The sequence below is a fragment of the Gekko japonicus genome, unplaced genomic scaffold, assembly GCF_001447785.1.
Source record: "Gekko japonicus isolate JY-2015 unplaced genomic scaffold, Gekko_japonicus_V1.1 scaffold318, whole genome shotgun sequence".
Taxonomy (NCBI): domain Eukaryota; kingdom Metazoa; phylum Chordata; class Lepidosauria; order Squamata; family Gekkonidae; genus Gekko; species Gekko japonicus.
Window position 1 is genome coordinate 668,272 of NW_015167541.1, and position 27,554 is coordinate 695,825.

Sequence of the window (27,554 nt, forward strand, 5' to 3'; positions counted from 1 at the left end):
AATAAAAATATAACATAACACATAGAAATAAATTTATATGATGATAATCCTCGAGGGATCTGTTACAGCAATATTAAACAGAAACCCAGTTGCACAATAAAGGCTAGCAAAACTTATTCCAGCATAAGCTTTCATGAGTCAGAGCTCACATGCATGTAATGTACATCCACAGTGAATATACGTACACTTGAAGCAACAGAAAGTTGAGAGTGGGAAAATGTTACACAGAGAGTCCAGTTTGAAAAAGCTGTTTAAAATCACTGATGACTCATTTCTCCTCCCTGTAGCTGGTAAAGTCATAATTCATAGGTGGTTCCAAAATCATGGCAACGCAAGGCATATCATATCAGATTGCTAATTAACAGTAACACTGTATATACATTTTGAAATCAGGTGATGTGGCACTTCTGAAAACAGCTCTAGTTTCAGATTCTAGTTATATGTGAAGCAAACAAACATCTGCAATAAACTCTTTCACAGAGCAAGCTTATAAATGGTATTTTTATTTTTCAAAAGCTATAAAACATTTAAGTGCTACTATGGGGTTAACAACAGGTGAAGTCTCTTACCAACTGTGGGTGTATTTGCTGCACTTAATGATGCAGAAGAAGATATTGAGGAGGAACTCTCTGCACGTGCCAGTGGAGCTGGAGGAGGTGGGCTGGAGTTGGAGGTCAAAGGAGGACTGAAAGGCCTTGGCTTAAAATAAAATTTGGAAGAATTAATATATGCAGTCAAATGGATAAGAAAGATGAAGCTCAATACAGATAAGGCTGAATGCACCTACAATTTCATTAATTCCACTGAGTTTCCCTGTGGGCAACTTTGGTCTGGAAGCTGGTCTTGGAGGAGGCACTAAGGCACCCAGAGAAAGAGGGGTCGTTGGCCTTGCTGGAAGGAAATAATGAGATTGTTATCAGAGAAGCAGCTGTGAACATTTCAATAATATTCTGGCACAGTAGCTATTTCAATCTAAAGCTAATTTAGGAGTAATTTTTGCTGTACTGTAATGACAAATGTCAACAGAGTTGTAAACAACCTTTGTACTGTAAGTGTAATAAAGTAACAGTAATACTATTATTCTGAAAGGCAGCTCTAGAAATGACACTGTTCCATGCTTACAATTTGGTAGTGATTCTGTATGCAGTTTATAAATAGGAAGGTTACTTTTCTTAGTTACACTCATAACATGGAGATAGACTGATCTGATATGAAAAGCAGTGCTAGCCCACAAGGCCTCAGCGGCATCCAGAGACTTCAGACAGCCTGACTAGAAGACAATATGGTTGGGCTGCTGGGGGTGAAGAGACACCATCAGGGGGACAGAACCTGCACTTACAAGCCGCACATTTAAAAGGAGGCAGAGAACTAATGGTGGGTGGGTAGAGACAACAACCACAGGCGCTTAGGAAGTTGCATGTGGCTGGTGGAGCAGAGAAACAGCTGGGAAGAGCAAAGCAGCCCTTGGCCACAGGCTGTGGGAATGGAGATGGCAGGAAAAGCCTCGGAAGGGCAAGAGGAAACTGCACTAGCTGTCAAGGGTGATGGAGCTCACCAAGAGAAGGCAAGGCAGGCACAGGCAACAGCTCTGGGAACTGAGGTCTAAGAGGAAGCATGGGTGAGAAGGCCCTGCAAGGGGAGCACAGCACTGTGGAAAGGCCAAAGAAGACTCCCTGGGGGCCGGAGTCAAGGTTTAAAGGGGCAGCTCTTAGTCTGAGGCCACAGCACATCTATCACAGGGAGGTAAAAAACTAATTAATTAATCATAAATCCATGTTAACCACTCTGTTCAATCAGTTCCAACTTAAATGTTTTCTACCAACTCAGCTTAGCCTGTACATTGATATGGCTGATCCTGGATACCTGGATCCATGCCACAGTAACATCAAGACTGGACTACTGTAATGCAGGGTACATTGGTCTCCCCCCAAAAAAATCAGTTTGGAAACTCCAACTGGCGCAGAATGCTATGACTTGACTATTAACACGAGTTAGACAGAGAACACATTTTACTCCCATTCTGCAGATACTCCACTGGCTGCCCATTTGTTAGCAGGCTCAATTTAAGGCACTGGCGATCACACACAAAGCCCTTCATGGCTTTAGTCCGTGTTAGAGGGACAACCTCTTCCCCATGCTCCACCATGATAGCTTTTGCTCATTACAGGAGGGGCTTCTGATTTTCTAATACGTGTGTATGAAAAAGAAACAAATCCCTTTCCACAAAATATTGCTCTGCTGAATTGGAACAACTACCAGAGGCTCAACAGATTTGTTTCCAGAATATTTATTTACCTATCTATAAATACAGAAAACTGAGACCCAGGATCAACACACTGTGCATGACTGCATTTCAGGGCTGATTAACCACATGTATCTCCATCCAAAACCATAACTGAAAACAGGGAATGGCATCTTTTTATATATATTATTTTTCCAACACTACAATACAAAATTACTGGGATAGGGAAGTGGAACACTAATATATTAATACACTACAATTCTATTAGAAATTGGGGGAGTGGAGCTAACAGATGACCTCGATCTAGATTACATGTATATATAGCAATATCACCTACTAATGTAAAGATAATTACAGATAAAAGTTTACTATTAAAGGTTAGCTTTGAATATCATTTTAACAAAAACTGCAATTAAATATCTATCTTAGTTTCAGAGTCTTTTCTTCTTGTGTTTCTTCTTTGTCCGAGGTTTAGGGTTTTTCAGATTCCGAAGTCTCTGAAGATTTAGAACTAGTACTTGTTGAATCCTGTGAGTAGGATTCTTTGACCTCTTCTTCCTACTCTGCAGAAGGTTTCGGATTCTTTTCTTTTCTATTTTGATTTGGCTTTGAAAATTGGAGCATAATTTGATTTAGGAACAGAGTCAATCTTGAGTTTTTTGTCCTCATAATTGAAACTCAGTCCTTTGTGGAATATCCATCTGTAGGGTATTCCGTTTTTTTGTAGAAAGAAAGTAAGTTCCTTGTAGAGTCTCCTCTTCTTCCTCACTTCAAAGGGGATATCTTTCAGAATTTTTACATCTTCATTTTTGATTTTTAAAGACTTCCCCATCGTGGACTTTAGCACCAGATCCCTGGTAGATAGTTTCGTGAATTTCAAATAAATTTCTCCTGGGAGTTTGTTTTTCTTTATAAAATCTGGGTAATTCCTGTAGGCCAAGTCCATCTCCTTCAATAATTCTTCTTGTTTATAATCCATTAATGATGCAAGGGCATCCGCTAAGAGTTCCTTTAAATTTTCATTTTTTTCTTCTGAAATCCCATGGAAATGTAGGACGTACATAGATCTTTCCAGCTGGAACTGTATTAGCTGAGTTTTATCAGAGGATCTTTCTTTATCCACTTCATCCATTCTTTTGTTAATATTCTCAGTCTTTTTCCCCATCATTTTTATTGTTTTCTCGGTAGCTGAGGTTCTTTTATCCATTTGAGTCTGTTGTTTTTGGACAGTGTCCAATTTAGTGTTGAGATTAGTCATCTGCTCCATTAGAGGGCGCAGTGCATTTGCTAGCAATGTAGAAAAGTCTGTGTTTACTTCCTGGTTCCAGGAGGGTCGGTTGATTATTTCCGGGGATTTTCAGGTTTTACTGGGGGGGGGGAGTCTTGTGTTCTCCCTCGACCCACGTTTTATTCGTAGGTGCTTCTAATTTCTAGCGAGGCTCATACTCGCTTTGTAACACTTGAATGTTGCTTAACTCATGGTTTGGAGCCTTGGGGATCTTTTAGAAGCATTTGTTGTACTTTCGATCATGTCCGCTTGCTCCGGCACTCATCTCTGATCGCCATATTGGATCTATGGCGAAGGGACCTTGCAGGGAAAAGGTGAGCCTCAATTCCATGGCCACCACCTTGGAAGAGGCTCTCCTCAGCTCCCCTGGCTGGGGGTCTCCTACAAAGACCCCAGGAGGGTCCGGGACAATCTTGGACCCTTCCTGTCAGCTGGGTCTCAGCGCCTCTCCATCAGAGCTAGATGGGACATGTCCGAGTGGCAAAATGCTGAAACCGGAAGTCAGAGAAGGGCATCTTGATGTGCATCATGATGCAGATAAGTGCTGCATCCAATCTGCATGTGTGGTTCCTGGGTGATGAGAAAATCCTGTGTGTGAGACAGGAAGGCACCACTTTTTAAGCCATGAAACACTGTCTGCCATGAACCCCTGGAACTGGCAGGCTATACATACATAATAAAAAAACTGCTACCAGTGAAAGCATAACTTTTAAGGCAAAGGCAAACTATGATTCTGGAATTCTTTCCTAACATGTGATTTCACATTTGGAAAATCCTATATATATATATATAAAAGCCCAGCTAATTGGCACTTTCTGGCTCTCCCATTGGCTATGCGCTCCATCGGCTACTGGCCCATCAACCGCCACTCAAGAGTTACTCGAATGCATTGGCTGCATGCCGGGTCCGCTACTCTCTGGCTTGGCCATTCCCTGTCTGAATAAACTGCCAAAACTGCTGCATGGCTTACTTTCCCCTCAGTGGCTGTTGCTAGGCAACCAAGCTTGGTTCTTTCAATAAAAAAGCAGGGGCAGGAGGCCCTTTCCAGGCCTACTTTGGCTTTGATAGCGAACTTATTGGGGCCAATCCTGACTAGGGTTGCCAGCTCCAGACTGGGAAATTCCTCAAGATTTTGTGGTGGAGTCTACAGAAGCCAGAGTTTGGGGAGGGGAGAGGCCTCAGCTGAATATGCCTTAGAGTCAACACTCAAAAGCAGTTATTTTTCCCAGGAGGAGACCTAGGTTCTTGCTGTGGAAGCTGAGTCGGTGATTTCGACCAGTCATAGACTTTCAGCCTAACCTACCTCACAGGGTTGTTGTGCAGATCAAAAGGGGGAGAGAAGAAGGATGTAAGCTGCTTTGGTCTCCACTGTGGAGAAAGACTGTACGTTTCCTATGTAGAGGCTGCAGGGAGGGGGGAGGAGATGGAAACCTGAAGTCAGAGGGGCAGATAACGGTACGTTGATGGCTGGCTAGGAAGGAAATATGATTGCCAACTCTAGGTTGGGAAATTCCTGGAGCATTGAGGGGTGAAGCCTGGAAAGGGTGGTGTTTGAGGAGGGGTGGGACCTCAGATAGGTGCAATGCCGTAGACTCCACCCTCCAAACCAGCCATTTCCTCCCAAGAAACCATTGTTGCCAATCTCCAGGCAAGGGCTGGAGATCACTCAGAATTACAACTGCTCTTCAGATGGCTGAGATCAGTTCCCCTGGAGAAAATGGTGGACTCTGTGTCATTATACCCTGCTGAGGTCAGCACAGCAAATTGACGCAGAGTGCTCAAGGCCAGGGCACCCACCCAGACCTCATATTTATTTCCACAATGAGCCTTATTCCGAGTATATATATATATTTCCCAAAATTGAAAAATATTAGTTTAGACAACATTAAATGAAATTTTTAGAAACTGTTTAATGCATCTCTAAAGGGATGTTAATGTTAGTTTGTCCTCTTAGTTTTAAGGTCTGCCCTATGTAGATTAAGCATGTTGAGTGAGTGTTTCTGTTATATAAGTACAGAGATCTGGTTAAATTTTATTATTTTGTTTTTCACAGATGCATATAAAAACTTTCCCCAATCTTCAGCACCATGGCCAGGACCCAAAGTACAATAAAGTCCACTTGCATATGAGGGCTTTTGTAGCTCCTCCTCCAGCGACAGCTGCCATGCCCTCTGAAAAGCACCCCTTTCAGGTTGAGAGCACCCTGTACTGGTACCCCATGTTGCACAATGGGCTGTTGCTAGAAATAAATGATTCTATTCCCCCACCCCACGTGCATGGAAGCATTTCCAGTTTGTACATGAGGCAGAGGGGATGGTGGAGCCTGTCCATTATATTTAAGAAGTCTTAATGCAATCTTGCTGAAGTACAATTTTTTTTGTATTTTAAAAATGTTTCAAATTGTAGGTTGTTCTTGATAACACACACAAGATTCAGGATGCATTAAAAAAGGCAGCGCTCCACTTAGTCAACTATATTCTTAAAGAATTTTTCTTCCACTCATTTGCATACCCCTGCTGACAACTGTTCACAAAAATTCCAATACACAGCAAATTTTTAAAGGAAAGAATGCAGTTATAGAATATGAAGTCAGTAATCATAAAATCAATAATCTGTGAGCAAATTACACCACACATATGGCCTAGTAGCATGAGAAACATTTTTCAGCAGCATTGCCAATTCTTGAATTAATAAATTTAAAATGATAATGAAGAAAACAAAGATCACAATGATCCGTGAAGCACAGCTGTTAAAAACATCTGAACAAAGAAGCACCAGTAGAAAAGAGTAAGAGTCCAGTAGCACTTCTAGTAATGTACAGCTGCGAGAGTTGGACTATAAGGAAAGCCAAGCGTCGAAGAATAGATGCTTTTGAATTATGGTGCTGGAGAAGACTCTTGAGAGTCCCTTGGACTGCAAGGAGATCAAATCAGTCAATCCTAAAAGAAATCAACCCTAACTGTTCCCTGGAAGGCCAGACACTGAAGCTGAAGCTCAAATACTTTGGCCACCAAATGAGAAAGGAGCACTCACTGGAGAAGACCCTGATGCTGGGAAAGATTGAAGGTCAAAGAAGAAGGGGACAGCAAAGGATGAGATGGTTAGACTGTGTTATCAATGCAACAGACATGAAATTAAGCAAACTCTGGAGCATGATGGAAGACAGGAGGGCCTGGCGTGATGTGGTCCATGGGGTCGTGAAGAGTCAGACTCAACTGTGCGACTGAACAACAAAGCACTTCTTCAGATACAGCTAGTGAGCAGTGACTCACGAAAGCTCATACCCTACCAGAAATTTTGTTAATCTTAAAGGTGCTACTGGACTCTTACTCTTTTCTACTGCTACAGACAGACTAACACAGCTAACCATCTTCATCTATCTCCAAAAAAGCAACAGGAATTTTAAAATGCAAGTTGGATAGTCATGGAATACTTCCATATTTAATGGTATGGGCTGGATTCCACAGAAGATTTCCACTGATGGAGTATGGTGTTGTGTGTGTGCATGATTTTTTTTGCTAATTTGTCCCTTTCACCAAAATCCTCAGACTTCTCCCTCATGCTGTTCCTGTAGGTTCCCATCCCCCAAGAGCAGCACTTAAGAGGCCACCTTTTATTTATTTATTTATTTATTTATTTATTTATTTATTTGTATCCCGCCTTGCCAGTGCAAACTGGCTCAAGGCGGCTTACACAAGTTAAAATCCAATAAATCCAATAAAATTTCAATACGAACAATTACATAAAGTGCTAAATATAAATAGATGGCGGGAAATTTCTATACATGGTCCGCTGGAGAGAGGCCATGTCCGGCACTGTTACATAGGGCTGTGGTATGTTCAGTTTGCAATGGTTGTCAGTGGCGGCTCCTAATCGAAGGCCTGGTGGAAGAGCTCCATTTTACAGGCCCTACGGAACTGTAAAAGGTCCCGCAGGGCCCTGATGTCCTCCGGGAGCTCATTCCACCAGTGTGGAGCCGCCACTGAAAAAGCCCTAGCCCTCGTAATGACCAATCTGGCATCTTTTGGGCCAGGGAGAGTCAGGCAATTTTGTGTGACCCTGACCTCAGTGCTCTCTGGGGCACATATGGGGAAAGGCGGTCCCTCAGGTAGGCAGGCCCCCAACCATATAGAGCTTTAAAGGTCAAAACCAGCACCTTGAAGTGAATCTACTGACAGAAGGGATTTGTTCCACAGAGTCTATGAATTCATCAACAGAAGGAATTCTCAGACTTTAAGAAACCATGTCCTGAAGACTGCAAAGTAAGTTTTCTTTAGAGTGCTTCATTACCAAAGCAAATGAAGCCACAATCTAAAAGAATAGCCATTCCTTTACATACTAATTAGGGTAAGGAAGAAATATACCTTGCAGACAGTTTCCGTGTGACTGTGAACATAGTCAGAAATACATGGCTTTATTTTTACATGCATTTGCCCAACAAATCATTTAGTTTTCAAGTACACAGGGCATGGATATTGTTCTATGGTTAAAGTGAAAGCATACATTTGTTGCTAGTCCCCCGTTCATCTGCACCCCGCTCCCTTCCAGCCTGACTGTATATACTCCACATGCAATACCATGAGCAATTCCTATATGAGGCACACAAAGAACATGGGTAGCAAAAAGGCGAAAGATTTATGCGATCTGAAGAGAAACCAGAGTATAAAAAATAAACAAAACAATTATGAACTTAAACCCCTATATTGATTGCACAAAACTGGCAGGACAAAGGAGCTGGGATAAGAAGTGTTGAATAGTCTTTAATAAACCTCAAAAGTCTATAGAAAAATAAGGTTTAGTCAACACAGAGTAGAAATGAAGATTGGAAAGAAGGGAAAATTAGTCTTGGAAAATATGTCAGGAATGTCATTATGGTGTTTCTAGAAAATAAGTGTGGTTCGAGGAGTGGATGTATATGTAATTTTGTTTATGATCTTGTTTATGTTTATGTGTACAATATAGGCTTATAAAGGCCACGGTCACACGGAGCAGTAGCCACGCTAGAGCGATGGAAGACAAGCGGAGTTTCCGGGCGCGATCTCACCAGCACATCTGGGAAGCGTAGCACTTCCGTGACGCAACCGAGGCTTCCCGCCGAAAACACGCAGCAAAAAACTAGTACCTCGGAGGTACTAGTTTCCGGATACTGCGGGGCAAGGGCAGGCGTCTGATCGCATTTCCGGAGGCATCCGGCGCCCGCCCATGTCCCCTTGCAAAAAAGGTGGGGTTTTTTGCAAGTCTCCGTGGATGCGCACAAGCACCCAACGGAGCATGCGCAGTCGCAGTGTACACGAAAAATAAAACATCCAGTTTGCCGCACCGCGTGCTTCTTTTTTACGCGTGGGATTGTCATGCGATCGGCACCTCTCCCTTCCCATGGAACCTCCACGGTACCTCCACGGTAGGTCTGATCACTTTACCGCACAGTAGTTTGCCCTGGGGCAAACTGCCATGCTCCCCCCCCGCAGTTTCCTGCCCGTGTGACTGGGGCCACTATTCAATAAATAAATGTATTAAAAAAACTAAAAAACAAAACAAAACAAAAAACCAAAGAACATGGGTAGCAACTGCCATGTTTTGTGTCTCACAGAGAACCTTGCAGCAGTGAACACAGCAGAGGATCTTCGGATGACCACAGCAGATGCCTCCAAGGAGGCCTTTCTGGGAAAAATCAGGGAGTACCAACAGTATGACAGAAATTAGGCCATGGCAGGCTAGAAGACAAAGACACCCCTTCCTGTATTGTCTTTTACATAATATGCAACCATTGATAATTAACACAATTTGAACATTAAGTGCCTGTGACAGTCTGGAACCTCCAATTCAAATCTTCCCATTGTCCCCAAGACTCCCGCCAAATATATGACTCAGCATCATAATCCTGAATTATAATTCAATCAAGAACTTCCCTCCCTGTTGTCCGTCCCTAGTGCTGTTTAGTCAGTTCTATAGGTTTCTCCTGATAAAGGAATTCTTGAGAGTTGGGCAGTTTATCTTCTGTCACAATCTTTTGTTTCTTGAAAAGAACCCATTTTATGTTATGGGCCAAAAAACAATATAACTGGCATAGGCTTTATTTATTTAATTAATTGATTATTAAATCTATACCCCGCCCTACCCAGCCACGGCCGGCTCAGGGCGGCTTACAGAGAGAATAAAACAGTAATAAGTACTTTAAATACTTCTAAAACCAAAGCAACTGAAGTCTGACCCTGCATACCAACAGAACTGCCACAGACAACCCCCCCACCCTGATTTCTTCGCAGAATAGAACAGCAAATCTTTGCTCTTCCTCTTGATCTATTCCCCACTCTTTGTTTCCCAAACCACATGTACACCTGTAGCTCAAAGAGTAACTCCTGCTTCAATTTGAAGTAGCTCTGCTGGCTGACTGGTTGTTGTAGCTGTGTCTGTGTTTTGATTTAGTACTGCCAGCATTTGCTTAGGGTTACCCCCCCACACACTATTGTACCAACTTCCTGAATAGCTCTGTATTCCTTTTAAATCAGGTCTCTGTCATCCTATTCCTACTGCAGACTTGCTAGTCACAACTACCTCCTTCAGTTAAAAGATCCCGGTTTTCTGCACCCTGCACAAACACGCAAAGCTAATTCCCCACATTGATCTGAATGTAATGTTCACGTGTTTGTGGGAATGTGGTAACATATTAAGCCCCCAGAAGTTGGTTTTTGACCCTGCTTTACAGAGGGAAGAAATGCTTCTTATTGTTGTGGAAGGGCTTTATCAATCCCCTACTGAGGTCAGTGGCACAGAAAGTAGCAACAGCAGGTTTTTTTAAATGAAGCCTGTCATGTTTTACATTTGAGACTGTTGTAACATGACATACCCTATGTCTGGACTCATGAAGATGACATATTTAAAAACTAAACAAAACAGACATGGTTTAAAATATCTAGCATGCAAAACATTTCACTGCCAAGCTTTTAGCTTACTATAAAATGTGTACTCCGTGCTTGAGTGGAGACAGAACGTAATGGAAGGGTGTCAGTTAATTACACTTAGTATTCCATAATTAAGGATACATCTATCCATCTATCTCCAATTTTGACATATTTATTTCCTTTACTATGTATTATCTTGGAATTAAACCCAAACAAATGGTTACCATATAAACTAAGCTTGTTAATCCTGCTTGGTCCTTGAATCTGTTAAACATCTTGATTATGTTCTATGCTAATTTACTGCTCACCATCTACCTATACGTATGGACTGGTAACTTTCATTTTATTGTATCTGAAGAAGTGTGCTTGCGCATGAAAGCTTATACCTTGAATAAAACTTTATTGGTTTTAAAGGTGCCACTGGACTCCTGCTGCTTCAGACCAATACCACCTGAATCTGAATTCCTTACTAGCAGACAAATTCCCATTTTTACCCGACATACTGATGACATTTAATATACAATCTTTGGACAAGATTCAATGAGAACTTTTAAAGAAAGGGATTGTATTACATCAGTTATCAAGGGCAAAAAGCACAGGAATTATGTTTCACACACATTTCTGAGTACATTAGTTTTATTTGACCATTATCACAGAAAACAGTTTTCAATAAAATTGCAACAAAACATAATTAAGGGTGTTTCCTCAGTTTCCACATCGGTTTCTTCCATGTGCTGTAATGTTATGCCCATCTCCCCCCCATTTCCATCATTAGCTCAAACAGTCAATGGATTCCGAGGCAGACATGGGACACGCACATTAAAATTATCTTCAAATATAGTTACTTGCTGGGTGAGGATCTAGGTGCAACAGGAACTATTGGTATGAAATTACATTGCAAAAGGTGGAATTTGCCTTTATTTTTCAAACCAGATGATGTTTGTACATTGATCACAGAGTTATCCTTTTTTAGGACATAAACTAACATGGTAACGTTGGGCAGAGGTGCATTTGATATCCATTAAAACCAGTGCCACTTAAGGACATGCAAGTTCGATCTAGATTGTTCTTGTATACACCAACAATATGCTCTTAAATGAAACATTTATGAATTCTTTAAATCAAACTTTTTACAACTGCCGAGAACAACCGACAGAGTATGTTTACAGTGCAACATTAGCACAAATTAGCAACAAACAGACACTACTGTAATTGTGTGGCACCTGGTATTTTTGGCCACTGTGTGACAGAGTGTTGGACTAGATGGGCCATTGGCCTGATCCAACATTGGCTTCTCTTATGTTCTAATGTGTGTGTTTTGTGTTTTTCTTCCTATGGTACCTTTATCAAAAAAGATTTCTATTAAAATATAAGACACTTTCACAAATTATATTCCAGCAGCAGTAATTTTACCTGATGAGGATGAAGATATTGTTGATGTCAAGGATGACGAGTCACCAGAGTTTCTAAGGAGTGGGTCCCATGCCCATAGGTCACTGGTCCCCTTTCTATTTTAGAAGTTCATCAGAAAATGAAGTAAGTCACACATGTATAATGTCACACATGTATAAGTGCATGTTACTGAAGTGTTTTCAGGGCTCTGATAACAGATGTTGTTCAATATACATATTTTCAAAATGAATATTTTCTCATGTAAATTATTGTAACCAAAGTAAAAGTAAAAACTAGCAAGTCTTTCAAACTCTAAATGGTAACAAGAAAAGGAATTATCAACCCTTATCTCTAAGAGATGTTCTTCAAAAGGTCATCATAACCATACAAGTTCTGCACCTATACAGAATCAGCTTTGGAACATTATAGAGCTTCAGTCTAGAATTAGTTCTGAAATACCCTTTTGTAAGATGAAATACCCTTTTGCACGCATTGAAGGATGCAGTGAACTGGATACCTTGATGAGGTATTGGGCCATGGCATTCAGATAGAAGGCCCAGGTGTGGAAGATACCACAGGTCCTGGCTTGAATAACTTGTTGCAGGTACCAACAATTCAAGTACTGTTCAACATTCTAGCCATTCTTTCTCACTCTGTCCAGTACAGGAATGTGGTCAACAGCCAGGAAGACATCTCTATAAATGAACTCTTCTCAGAGATCTGAATACTGAACACAGTATTCAGAAAGCAGTTTCCCTTTGCTTCATGATCTAGAACTTCATAGGCACACTGTCCATGGCTATCTGTTCTAGAAAGTCATTAGGAACTGCTAAGAAGGAACATAGTACCCTGTACACAGTAAGTTTATGTGCAACCGATGGAATGCAACCCCCCCCCCCAAGATTTAATTTATTTTAAATATTTATATCCTATGCTGTCAGTTGGATTTGTTGGCTTCCAAGAAAGTTAATAAGATAATAGTAACAGAGAAGTATGGCCACCAGAATTGTGGACTATATCATTGTAGAAACTAGGATCACCTACTTAAACATAATTTTTTAAAAAGAAGTAAATCTTGGGAACAGTCTCAGAATGGCTACTACTGTGGTGATCAGAAAAGGAAGGTGCTTGGCTCTCCTCATAAAGAACACTCACAGGTGCAGTACTCTCCCTCAGAAGAAGCAATCTGAGCACTAATTCTTTGGCTAGAGCTCCAAAATATTGCCTTTGCATAGCACAAAAGCCATATGTGTGAAAGCACAGAAACCATGAAGAAGAAATATTTTTCCAGAGTTATTTAACTTCAAGTATTTGTGTTCTGTTTTTTTTTTGTCAAAAGAAGACCTAATTATGTTTTTTACTATGATATGGCAAGCATTCTAACTGACCATTAAAGTAGAAAATTAGCTACACAGTAAAATTATCCATACTTTCATCTAGGACATGATAGATATTTAAAGTAGAAGTTTCAGATTTAGCTTTTCTTTTCATATGCAATTGCATGAGAACAGCATTCTTGAAATAAAAGCCATGTACTGCTAATAAATTAACAAGTTATTTTCAACCCTGGCCTGCAGCCAGGCTTTTTTATTTTTTGCCTCTATAACCCTGGAAAATTTGGACTGACTTTTAAATGCAGGTGTTCTTACATATGGTTGGCAATAAGAATCTTTAGTCTTCAGTAGGTAACATAAAGCAAATTTAAATTCATATTTTTTTAATTAAGTACAAGATTATCAAATTTTTCAAGTACCAACTGCAATTCAGGGGGAAAAAATCACCACCAACAAACGTTCCATCATCTTCACATAAAAACAAGCATAAAGAATGAAACTTACTCATTAGATGGAACAGGAAGTTTCAACTTTGTTAATTCTTCACCTAATTAAAAAGATATGACAACAATTAACAGTTATGATATTTACCAAAATCAACAAACTTAAAGACAGCTTCAAATGGTAAACTGCTAATAGACATAATTCATAAGTGTCAAGGTAAAATGGACACTGCTGCGGTGGCTCAAGTGGTTAAGACGCTGAACTGAAGGCTGTGGAAGGTCGGTAGTTCAGCAGTTCGAGACCCGAGTTGCCGCATGACGGAGTGAGCTCCCGTCTCTAGTTCCAGCTCCTGCCAACCTAGCAGTTCGAAAGCAAGAAACTGCAAGTAGATAAATAGGTACCACTTCGGTGGGAAGGTAACAGCGTTCGTGCGCCTTGGTGATTAGTCATGCCGGCCACATGACCACGGAAATGTCTTCGGACAGCGCTGGCTCTTCGGCTTTGAAACGGAGATGAGCACGGCAACCCTAGAGTCGGGCTCGACTGGCTTTCGAGCAAGGGAACCTTTACCTTTTTTTAAATGGACAAGCACATAAATCATTTGGTTTTGCCATATTTTCAAAGATTTCTAAGATTTGCTTATGGTAAAAAAGAATAATCTTTGCTAAATGTTGGCCTTTTAGCAATTTTGCAAGAATGTAGTCATGTTCTATGTTATGCTTCTTCAAACCCTGTAGTTTCCTGTCTCCCACTCCAGCTGCAGTTCCCTATTAGAGGTGTGCAGGGGGGAAAATGTTTTTTTTTTCAGATTCAGGCCCATTGGACCCAAAAAATATCAGTATTTCCAGAAATTCCCAAATCCTACTATTGGTATGATACTAGGATTTGGGTAAACAATCGGGAAACCCATGGTGGCAGCACGCCTGCATAAGTGAAGGGGAGTTCGATGCCTTCTCCCTTCACTCCTGGAGTCATGCTGCTGCAGCAGCACACCTCCATGAGTGAAGGGAATGCCTTCTCCAAGTCAGCCTGCCACACGACTCGGTGATATAGCTGGCCTGAATAAAAGCCAAATAATATCAGCTTTTATTTGGGCCAGCTATATCAGTAGCTGAATCAAACTGTCTAATCTGCACTCGGCTGAATAAATACCTGAAAAATACCGATAAAGTATTTTTCAGGTATTTATTCAGTTTGATTTATACCGAATGCACACTCCTATTCCCTGTGTCTCTTTAGGACACTATTCCTGAAGCTCAGATAACTGCAATTGGGAGGAAGTCCAGGGAAATTAAGGTTCATCCATGCAAGAACTGTGAGTGATCAAAAAGAACTCACATGAAAAATTTCACTTTTGGTGAACTTATACAGCTGACTAGTTCTTATGCAAGAGTTACTTCCATATGGAATTGAGTCACATGAAAAGTAGCCCTAACAGATAACTCTAAGACAAACTATAAGTGTTTTTGAACAGAACACCCTCCTGCAAAAATTACTACAGAAGTGCAAAGTTCTGACCACCTTCTGGCAGTGTATCAGAGCTGTTTCCAGCCATTTGGTCAACATTTATACAGACCAGTGAAACACTGGAATATTGTTGGAATGCATAGACTTCTCTCACACCTTTTAATCCTGTCAACAACAACCAGGAACTATTACCAACCTCATCCTAATATTTTACTGTAGATGATCTGCGCTAAAAGGCTTGTAGGAAGATCTTTTCTTCCATTCCCTGTTCTTAGGCCAAGATTCTGAACAATAAAACTGAAAAACTGAAATAAAACCTATGTTTAAAAACACCTCCCTTTGAGACTTCTCTGAAGCCTCTAGAAATTGAGCAACAAAATAAGTACGTTGGAAATCAGCATCCTCTAAGAGAAATTGAAACTTTCGCTTTAATGTTGCTAGAGGAAGCACATTTATCCAGGCACGGCATAATCCATTTCAGCCTAAATTGGAGCACAAAAAGACACTGAGGATGAATATTTACAAGAGAGTCCACTGACTGGACAGGGCCCGGACATAATTAACCTGAAAAAAGGACCCTTAACAGACAACCCAGCAATACCATTGAAAAGGGGCAGTTGAATCATGAATGCATAGAGATCCTACAGAGCTTTAGGCTAACCAAGGAATCTAAATAAGAAGGGAGGTTACTCTCAGATGGAAGGCCCAAGGCAAGCAAAGAATATGTTCTCTGAGCATCAAAATGAGTATACCTCTTATTCCTGGCATAAATCAGTTTGGCCACATGTTTTTTGCACTGATTCATACAGGAAGAAAAAGATCGTCTACCTTAAGATGTACAAGAGGCCATTTCTGTTCAAAAAGCTGGAGCCAGGGAGCCTTATAAGAGTACCTGAGGTTTAGACTTACCAAGCTACCTGCAGGGGCCTCAAAAAATAGATGAAACAAAAAAATTTAAAGGCATGTACCCAGGCACAGGCTTCTATGGAACTAAGACCAAATTCATAACGAAGGGCCAATGGTGAAATGCACCTGGGGAGACCTCCGATTGCCCGAAGGAACAAGGACTGTACTCTATAGCCACAGATTTCTAAGTTACCAATTCTTTATGGTATCTCCAGGACAAGGTAGAAGGAAATAAAACATCCAAATACCTAAAGTGGAAACCTGCGAAATCTTCTACCCATTTAACTATCTATATCTCTCTTCTGGTTGAAAAGCAAGATGCAAACTTAATAACTGTAGTTTTAGTAAAACTAATAGATAATTCCTCACACAAACAATAAGTATGGAACCTTTCAGAGCCTGAAGAAGAGTAACCTGAGTTCAGGAAAGTAAAACGGAGTCATCTGCGTAAAGTAAAAGAGGGACTGAAACGTCCAGTAATTTAGGCAAACGCAGAATATGATCAGTTTTAAAAACTGGCAAATCAGACAAATACAAACTAAATAAAGCTGGTGCTAAAATGCACCCCTGTCAAATCCCCCAGACGATGGGGAAGGACATAGTTAAGTGACCCTCACTATTACACCGCACTTGGGCAGTAGAATCAGTATAAAAATTTTTAATTAACCACAACAATCTCCTATCAATTGTGGTTTGCTTCAGTTAAGCCCATAGGTTCTAGATATGAAATCAAATTCATAGGAAAGATATATAAAAGCCCTTCCTCTAAATGGCATACTTACTAATCAAGAGGGATAACACATGACAGTGATCAAGTGTACTATGTCTCTTATGAAGTCCACCTGTTCTGGACCAATGTTCTTAGAATCAGCTCAACAAAAATGCTGCATAGCTCTTACCTACAACTGACAACTAACAAATGGTTGAAAGTTTTTAGGATTGTCCTTATCTTCAGCTTTATGGATTTGGACAATTATACTAGATGATCCATGGGGTCGCGAAGAGTCGGACTCGACTGTGCGACTGAACAACAACAACAACTAGAATGCCATTCAAAAGGAATCACATCAGTAGAGTTCATTTTAGTAAAAAGATTAACCAAAGAGGCACCCACCAGTCCGTTATTAATAATAAATTCTGCCGGAATATGATCAGGGCCTGTGGCCTTTTGAGTATGGAGTCTTTTAATAAGGTTCACTATCTCTGAACATAGGACTGACTGCCATTCTGGAAGATCAAGAGACATTGTGGCATTTAGATTGTCATCATGATTCAACTTAGAGTACAATGATTAACAATGTGATACCCAAGTCTGAGCTGTAATAACACGAGAGACTACCTCTAGTTTTTAAAGAAGAGTCCTTTTTCATGATGAGTCCTTCAGTAGACAGTGTAATTCTGTCCAATTTGAATAGAGAGCTTGTACTGAGCTAACTGGAGGGATACAGATAGAAATAAATAAAAAAACAGACCATCAATAATTAAAAGACCTGGTAAGGCCAAGAATGACTGACAATTGATTTCTGAAACCTTGGCATCAAGGGAGGTAGCCACCAAGCATGCCAGCCTGGCCTGGGGGGCATCCCCTCTAATCTGTACAATACCCAGCACTTGCAATCATCATATATATATCCAACATGTGATCCTTCCAACCCACTAAGTTCTAAGAGAGTATCCTCAGAGCCCCATTCACAATTTTTGGTAGTCAACTGTCTAGGGGTGGTGATGGGTCAACTGAGTTAGAAAGACACTTAAGAAAAGGCACTTGTGAGGGTGGAGGCAGATCAACTGTTATGGGGGGCAGCAGGTCAACTGGATTAAATGAGCACTTAGGATGGGGCACTTGCAGGGATGCAGACAAATCATCTGCTAATTCACAAACACTGATCAGATGAGAAGGGACTTTATCTAAAAACATGCTTTCCATTCGATTTCCTCTTCTCATTTGGCTTGAGAGTTTTACAGGTTTTAGTTGGAGCAACTGGGCGAGTAAAAACAGAATCAGAGCCAGGAGACTTCCTTTGCGCAAAAAGGGAAGGAGTACTAACATCCAAAGAAGCTGGCTTTTTCTTTTTCAAGGTTTTAGAAAGTAGCCCAAACACCTTTCCCTGGAAGCTCTCCTTACCTAAATAACCTATTTTCTGTGGAATAAAACCAGAGTAAAATCTCTTCATGCCTAATGGACTCGGTAGAAGCACCACAGATTTCAGATCAATGGCATCAATGGGTGTGTCTAACAACTAACTCAAGTTAGCTTTAGCAAGGCCTAAAGTATGCCAAAGGGGAATAAAACCATTGAAGGAATAAACTTTCAAGGCAATCTGAGTTGGCTGGGTAACTAATGATTTCTCCTTCTTAAAGCCCTTTCTACCTTGCAAGGCCCTAGTTGAAACAACAGGATTATTCTCAGATTGTAAGAAAGTTACTTTATTGCTAATTATCTGTATCTTGGAGAAAATATTCTGTAAGGTATCACATATAAGAAAAGTCTGATCTGCCAGTATCTTTAAGATAGAACTAGTGGGGAGAGGACCAGAATCAAGTCCTGCCTACTTAGTTTCAGACCTGGCATCTCACCTAGAGATGTAAAATTTGCAGAAATTTTGAAGCTCGGAAAAAAACGGAAATTTTCGGAAAAATTGAAAAAAATGCTACATTAGCATTTCTTTTGTCTTTTCTAGATTGAAAGTCATTCTGTTACTTTAGGAACATAAAATATGACTATGGACATTTTTATTTGGCATGAAATTATCACAACTAGCATATTAAAAATATAGTGTATCCAAACAATTATTACAAACAGAATACCCACCCACATGCAAAAACAAAACTGAAACCTTTTTATTGTCTTCTGACAATAGCACCTCCTAAAGGAAGAAATGCATCTTGCATTGGAGAGTTCAGTTTGTAACCTAGGACTTGCTTGTCCTCAGTGCACAGAAATTAGATCAATCTGAAATTATTTGGAAAATATTTGAACACCTTGTCTTAAAATATTTTATTTATCATGTTAAAATAAAACATTCCATAATCAATAAAAAGAGGTATATAAAACATATATAGGGGCCCAATTACAACCAATATATATAAAACTTTTTTAGCCCTGGTTATGGTTATGTTTTATATATATTGGTTGTAATTGGGCCCCTATATATGTTTTAATTTGTTATTATTAATAAATACATGTACCTCTTTTTATGAAAAGGTTTTAATATTGGCCCTCCTTTCCACTAACTTTTGTTTGGTTTTGGAAAATATTTGAACACCTTGTCTTAAAATATTTTATTCATCATGTTAAAATAAAACGTTCCATAATCATTTTTTCTTTTCTTTTCTTTTTTCAATTTTTCGGAAAAAAACAAAAAATCTTCAGGGAAAAAAACAGGAAAAAAAAGTTTTCCCCCCGACTTTTTCCATTTTTTTTCCGGGCCTTCACATCTCTAATCTCACCCCCTGGGTCAGGAGACTTCTTCATGGATTGAGTCAAAAGATAAAGAACTATTGAAATCCATTTTTAGTTGCCGGCTGAGGAATTCAGAAATTATCCATCCTACTTTATTTACAGTATAAGCTTGCATCTCTTTTTTGGCCCACTGAATTAGGCTGTTTGAAACAGAAAATTACCAAAAACAGAAACAAAAAAGAAAATCAAAATGTACTTTAAAAAAACTAACAACAAAGTAAAATATAGCTAAAAGATAAAAAAATCTAAATATCTGGTATGTATATGATAAAACCTCTGTGATTCAGCACAAAAACTTCAGACACATAACATATATACACAAAGGTTAACTACACGGAGAATAGCTCTCAGAAAGCTAGTCTTTCACCACTCCCTAGTCTAATTAGTGAGGTAGGGAAGGAGGAGGAGATGAGTGGAGAAGACAAGAGCACTATTATCAATGCTACTACTCAGTTACTAAAAACAACCACACCACTCAATAGAATCAGCTTTAATGTAAGATAACAAAGACAAGGCAAATACTATTAAAACAGCTCCTGAAGATAGTAAATAGAATAAATAAAACCGGAACACGGAGTGCAGCCCTCAGATGTTTTTCATTGGATGATAATTAAAAATAGTTAAAATAACTAAGGTGGGCAAATAATTAAAATAGATTAAAACAATGATTAAAACAAATTAAAACAAAAAGTAGTAGTGGATGGATACAAGTTGTTCAAGAAAAACCGAAAGGATCGAAGAGGAGGAGGAGTTGCACTGTATGTGAAGAGGGTTTGTTTGTCAGGAAATACTGCAGGAGGAGGGTGACAGCCTAGTGGAAAGTATCTGGGTGAGGATAAGGGAAGGAGGGACAAACAGTATTGTGGTTGAAGTCTGCTACAGACCTCCTGACTAGGATGTGATGGATGGGCCCACTGTTGGGTGAAAATGGAGAAACCCTGACAGAGGACAGAGAGAACTAAAAAGAAAGGCTCAATGCCAATTTCCTTAAGTTTTTTTCCCTTTAGAAGAGAACAGATTCTTCTAAAGATGGTAGTAGGCAAGTCACAGTATCCAGGCTACTGACTGACATGGACAGAGAGGTAGTTGAGAAGCATCTGGCTGCACTGAATGAGTACAAATCCCCAGGGCCAGATGGTATGCACCCAAGGGTGCTCAAAGAACTTTCTAGAGAGCTTGCAGAGCCCTTGTCCATCATCTTCCAGACCTCTTAGAGGATGGGGGACATGCAACAAGACTGGAGGAGGGCAGATATCCCAATTTTCAAAAAAGGGAGGAAGGATGATCCAGGAAACTACAGGCCAGTCAGTCTGATCTCTGTCCTAGGGAAGAAATTGGAGCAGATTTTAGAAGGATCAATCTGTGAGCATCTAAAGGACAATGTGGTGATCCCGGGAAGCCAGCACGGATTTGTCCCCAACAGGTCCTGCCAGGCCAACCTCATTTCCTTCTTCGATCGAGTGACAAGCTTTCTGGATTGAGGGAATGCTGTTGATGTTGTTTACCTGGATTTCAGTAAAGCTTCTGACAGGGTTCCCCATGATGTTCTGATGGATAAACTAAAGGACTGCGGACTGACCTGTGGGATTGTTAGGTGGATAGGGAACTGGTTGGAGAACCGCACTCAGAGTGATTGTCAATGGCATTTCATCTCAATGGAGGGAGGTGTCCAGTGGGGTGCCACAAGGCTCGATTCTGGGCCCAGTACTTTTCAATATTTTTATAAATGATCTGGATGAGGGTGTGGAGGGGCTACTCATTAAATTTGCATATGACACTAAATTGGGAGCAGCAGCGAACGCACCAGAAGATAGAAACAAAATTCAACGAGATCTGAACATGCTGGGAAAGTGGGTGGACGTGAACAAGATGCAACTTAAGAAGGATAAGTGCCAAGTTCTACATCTGGGTAACAAAAATGAGGAACATGCATAATGGATGGGGGCTACACTTCTGAGTAGCAGTGTGTGTGAACAAGATCTTGGGGGTAAGGGTGGACTGAAAGTTAAATATGAACAGCCAGTGTGATGCAGTGACAAAAAAGACTAACACAGTCTTGGGGTGTATCAACAGAGGCATAACACCCAAATCACAAGATATCATAATCACAAGTATCATGCAGTACACTGCATTGGTCAGGCCGCACCTGGAGTACTGTGTGCAGTTCTGGGGGCCTTACTTCAAAAAGGATCTGGACAGAATGGCGCGCATGCAGAGGAGAGTGACAAGAATGATCAGGGACCTGGAGACCAAGCCTTATGGGGACAGGGTGAGGGACTTGGGAATGTTTAGTCTGGAGAAGAGGAGGTTGAGGGGGGACATCATTTCTCTCTTTAAGTATCTGAAGGGCTGTCACTTAGAGGAGAGTAGGGAGCTGTTCCTATTGGCAGCAAAGGATAGGACTTGCAATAATGGGTAAAAATTAAGGACGGGAAAGTACTGGCTGGATATTAGGAAAAACGTTTTTACAGTAAGAGTTGTGCAACAGTGGAATCAGCTGCCTAGGGAGGTGGTGAGCTCTCCCTCACTGGCAGTCTTTAAGCAGCATCTGGACAAACATTTGTCAGGGATACTCTGGGCTGATCCTGCATTGAGCAGGGGTTGGACTAGATGACCTGTATGGCCCCTTCCAACTCTGTGATTCTATGTTTCTATAAAAAGCCCAACCATTTCAGATTAAAAACAAAATGAACACATACAAGCTAAATGATAATAGGCTAACAATCAAAACTCCCTCAAAGGCTTTTCATCTATTCAACTTTCATGCCACTCCAACCCCACTCAGACAAGGAAGGGAGAGGATATTTTGGAACTGAGTCTATAAAACAAAAGAGGTGGGAGAGAGATAAAGACTAAAAACTAAATAAAATAAGGCTAAATTAAAGAGAGGACAAAAGATAAACAAAAGACAAAAGACTAAAATACAATAAAGTTCCCCAAAGATGGAGCAGTCTTGTAGCATCCTATGAGACTGGGAGATCAAGACAATAAATGTTTTACAGTGCTTTGTATGCTAAATGAAATAGATATAGCTAAAATCGTAATTTAGAGAACCCTATTCCTAAACTCAGAATCTAAGATTAGCACTAAATATGCAATAGTACTTCTAGTGTCACAACATTTATGAGTCTCATTACTAATAATGTAATGCCAATTTATTATTTATTAAACTGATATTACAGATTTCTAGATAACATGCCACAAAATAGGTGAGTTTTTGCAATTATGGGAAAAGAACAGCACCTATTGCTATAACATTTTTAAAAAACTTCTCACACACAGGAAAGCTGGTTTTAAATACCTAGACAGCACATTATATGCTTCATTTAACTTATAAAAACCATGATTGTTCACGCACACTTTAACAAACAGTAAGCATAAATTTCATGTAAATATAAGAAATACCTAAGGGTCAGAGAATTCATACTTACTAGATGAGTTTCGGTTCATTTGTGCCTGAATGAAAAGATAATAGTAAAAAGTGCTCAGCAAACTATTATTTTCTTTTTATTCTAGGAGATTGGCTGAAGTTGGAAACAGATTTAAAACTGATGCCAGATATTGGGATTAGTAAAGAAGGAATTTATAGAGATATATGGGATTTAGTTTGGAACATGAATATACAGTTGATACAATAAACTGGACTGCTTCCTGCATGATGTCTTTCTAATGGTGGTTGCTTGCAACTGCTATAGAATGGTCCATGTGACTTGCCAGTTGGATCAACTATCCTTCTTTGGTCTTTCTCCACTCTTTGACAAACCACTGTTTGTAGAAGCTTGCAACAAAGAGGAGACAAACGGTCCACCTGAAGTAACTAGCCATGTACAACACATATGAGTGCAGGGGACCAAACAGTGAGAAGCTACCCTAAAAAGGCCTGTACTGAGCTGACATGAAAGCAGACTCTTGATGAAGGAGAGATAAGGGAAGGAAAAAAAAGATGAATTAGCTTCTCCTGTAAAACTGAGAAAGGACTGGTTCATATGAACATTTAGCAAGTGTGGAGCAACAATTGTGGATTTATTTATGATTGGTTGATATCTGTTTTAATGTGCTTGATTTCACCAGTAGTGACCAAAAACTGGGTTCTCACCTAAAGTGAGTAGCAGTAACAGTATCACAACCCTTTTCATTTTTGCTTACATTTTTAATATAAATGGGGGTGGAGTAGGGAAGAAAAAAGAAGCCAGAAAGCAACAAGTCAAAGAGAAAGAAGAAAGAAAAAGGAGGAAGAAAAACAAATATGGTAAAAAGTCCCATTCCCCCCCAACTGAGATGTATCATTGCAGACTAGGTATAAAGTTAAGGTTAAAATATTGGGAATTCAGCTACATCTTGGGAAACTGAGACTCTTTCAGCTTTTATATAACTCAAGCCAGAAAGTGTCTTCCAGTGCAGCTAAGGATGTTTTTCTTGTCTGAATGCCAAGACAAGGAAAGGTTTACTGTAGGCCAAACTTTCAACTACTTCATGGCATCATATTAACATTAACAAATTTAATGTGTTAGATTAAGGAAAGCTGCACATCATTATGGAAACTGCACAGATTTAAGTATAGTCATCAGCCCACACTACTAAGTCTTTATTAAGGAAAGTTAAATACAGTTTAATACTTACAGGACTGTGTCTCTGATGTCAACAAAAACAAGGTGGGGAAAGAAGAGAGATAATTATGTAAGATTCTGTATATTTACTACTGTACTTTAAGACATATCAAGCTGCAATTTGAAATATAATAATCCTAAACATAAATTACAGTTTTACCCTTAAAGTGGACATTCTCAGAAGTTCCAATGACACCCCCCATTAAATCTCTCACATCACAGCACTAGATCATCATGGATCACTGGTTTTACTAATGGGAACATCTAAATAATCAAGGTACTTATTTAACACCAGAGCAGCTGAAATTTGACACACAAGCAGTTCAATACACTTCAATTACTAACAACATCGTAAGATGGACATTTTAAACCCTTATCTCCAGTGTTCCCTCTAAGCTGAGTTAGGGTGAGCTAGCTCACAGTTTTTTAGCCTCCCCCAGCTCACACATTTTTATCCTAGCTCAGGAAGGATGGCTCCAGAGCAAACTAATTTATACAGTAGCATAATCACTCGCCTGCAACTTTAATGCCAGTAGCTCACAACGTAAAATTTTTGCTCCTGAGACTCCACCGCTTAGAGGGAGCATTGCTTATCTCTAAAGAACTCGTAAATAAAGTCTGCCTCACAAAAGGGACAGTTACTCCAACAGAGAGAAAGCCAAGGGGCAGAATGGGATAGTGAATTCTAGGGTTTTGGGATTTTAGCTTTCCCTTCCAATAGCCTCAAGCCCCCTGAGACTGAGACAAGAGAGGTTCCCAGCGGCAGCCAGGTGCTCGTCCAAATCAAGCTGTAATTGCCATGATGGTAAGAAACCTGTTTTTTATTTTTTTTTGGTTTGTAACTTTTCAGAGGACATTTTTTAAAAACTGTAGGAATCGAACAAAGCCCATCAGTTTTCATAATGGCAAGGGAAAGGAGTATGTCAGACAAATGTTCTGGTACGTCACACAGCATTATTTATACAACAAAAAAAATAGTGATAGAATTCAGTGTTCAAATTGGCATAATAAATTAGAAGATCCCCATCTAAAGTCCGTTTCCTACAATCTCATGCTCATTAGTACAGGAACACTGAGTAGGAGGCCGCATCGTACAAATCTGTACAGTATATGTTCAGAAACCAGGGGACTGGTTTTTGAACAGAACATCTCTTGCCGACTTATGTAGTTGATTTTGACATTTCACTCAGAACAAGTATAGCTTTACTGAACTATTGCATTCCTAATATGTTCTATGAAAAGGACAATTATGGAAGCTTTGCTTCTGCTCAAGAAGCCTGATACCCAAAAATATCCTCTTTGTCCAATGAAGCTCATTTGTCCAATGAAGCTCATTAAAATCCAGTTAAGACAGATGAGCTCTATATTTCATGTTGAATGTACACAAAATGGATTAAAATGCATACAGAGTAAGAATTACGATTCTTTGGTATTCATTATACTAAAAGATTGTGCATGGATTACTCACAGATATTGCTGGTGAAAGTGTGATATTTCCTATTGATTCTTTTAGTTCATCCAATGAAGGCATAGTATAATGAGAACTACTGGTTGGCTGTACAGGTTTAATTTCCACATGGAACTTCCTTGGTCCATCATCTTCAGAGTCAGAATCACTTGATGAATAGAAGTGGTTCTCTTTGGTATGTTATTCCCGGTTAAGGTAAAAGTATATTTATCTGCTACTGAATAATATTACCGCTCTGTGTAGATACAAACACACAGCACTTACAAAGCATAACAATCAAAAGGATATTCTGACTAGTTTCTGGTTTAATGCTATATCCTTCTTCGTCTACATCCGGAATGTTCTAGGGGGGAAAAATGGAACAATGTAGCTCTGAAAATACTGTTCAATGGATGTAATAATTTATTGTTGGCTGATTATATTTCAGCTTTTTTATAAGTACAATGAAGTGTGTGAACAGCAGCCATCTTAATTATGCTGGTACTTAGCAACAATTATAAATACTCACCTTTACAACTTCTGTTCAACAGCTGGACAGCCAAGACAGAGTGATAATATTTTCTCTAAACTTAGCTATGGAGTCCAGAGCTAAAGTAAACTCTTACTGATCTGAAAGATATTGGCTTGGATCCAGTGATGCTCTTACTGATCTGTGTCCAAAACTTTATTGTACTGAAAGATATTGGCTTGGATCCAGTGATGTGGAAGCAGAAACATAAATTGATATAGTACAACTCCACTTGCACAAGATCTTATGCAATACCTAGTATTTTCAGTACACACTGGTTGCACAAAATCTTGGTGCAAGTGGAAATGTAAATAGGAATACAGTAAGACTGACATAGCCAAGAAGCTACTGCAGTCTTTTTCTTGATTTCCACTAGCACAAGAACTCTAGAACAAGCAGAAATTTTGTGCTCAATTCAGCCCACTATCTGGCATGTATGGTATGCATGTCCTTTATCAGTGAAACACTCTTATTGTAACACAAGCATATGATGCCTCTCATTGCCTGTAGAATATTACTTATTATTCCAGTTTTCACAACTTCAATACTAGACAACTTTATTGCCCTTGCTGTTCTGATGGGGTATCTGGGATAGCTGATGGTGACCCAACAGTCTATCACTAGCAGCCTATTGCACAATTATTAATTTACTTATGTTATTTATAGTCTGTCTTTCTCACTGAGACTCAAGGTGGATTATACAGTATAAGTCAATACAATCAATAGCATGTGACATCTAATAAAGCAATGTTATAGGATCAGGATTGCAGACATCTGAAATAAAACTGAAGCAAAGCATAAGTATTTGCATGACATGTTAAATGATACAGAAATTAGTAGGATAATACATACAGCAACAGATAGTATGTATTATACCCAGAGCTACACTCCACAGTCCTTTTCCTTTTCTTAAAGCAGCTTTCTGAACCATTCCGTTATCATACAGCTCTGCTATCAGTGTAAAACTGCCCTCCTGAATAATCCAGTTTTGCATAGTTTCTGGAATGCATGCTGCACCAACTGGAGTCACCAAGATGACTTTAAGAGGAAATGTACGTAGAGCGCATTACCATAGTCTAGTCTTGATTAATATGGCAAGGATCTAGATGGCCAGATTGGCCAAGTCAAGGTAGGGGATCATCTTCCAGGCTAAACTGAGAAAACACTAGCTGTATTAACTTATTTCTCCAGTAGTAATGTTGGATTCAGTATAACCCCTGCGCTCTTAACTGAGTCAGAAAGGGCCAGCTGAACCCAATTGAAGCAGGGAAGCACAATGTACTTCAAGATCTCTGCCTTCCCAGCCATCATTAACATGGTCTGGCCAGGATTTACTTTCAATTCATTCACTCATAGCCATTTAACCACAACACACAGGTCTGTTCAGGACCATTCAGGACCTCTACCACATCACCAAGGGATCTGGATAAGGAGATACAGAGATGGGTGTTAGCATATAAATGACAGCCAGTCCCAAAATTACAACTGATTTGCCTTAAAAGTTTTACACAGCGGTTGAATAGTATGGGGACT

At 39.8% G+C, this 27,554-nt stretch overlaps 1 protein-coding gene across 1 annotated transcript in view; it reads right to left on the reverse strand.

The window, feature by feature from the left end:
* Nucleotides 1–27,554, reverse strand: part of FCHO2 (FCH domain only 2) — a 106,353-nt gene that overhangs the window by 18,932 nt on the left and 59,867 nt on the right. Inside the window, exons 12-19 of the mRNA XM_015413588.1 lie at nucleotides 25,802–25,856; nucleotides 25,514–25,692; nucleotides 24,059–24,070; nucleotides 22,870–22,894; nucleotides 13,663–13,705; nucleotides 11,846–11,940; nucleotides 788–891; nucleotides 570–699 (exon numbers count right to left, since the gene is read on the reverse strand). Coding sequence (XP_015269074.1) covers nucleotides 570–699; nucleotides 788–891; nucleotides 11,846–11,940; nucleotides 13,663–13,705; nucleotides 22,870–22,894; nucleotides 24,059–24,070; nucleotides 25,514–25,692; nucleotides 25,802–25,856 — 643 coding nt within the window. The remainder of the gene's footprint in view (nucleotides 1–569; nucleotides 700–787; nucleotides 892–11,845; nucleotides 11,941–13,662; nucleotides 13,706–22,869; nucleotides 22,895–24,058; nucleotides 24,071–25,513; nucleotides 25,693–25,801; nucleotides 25,857–27,554) is intronic.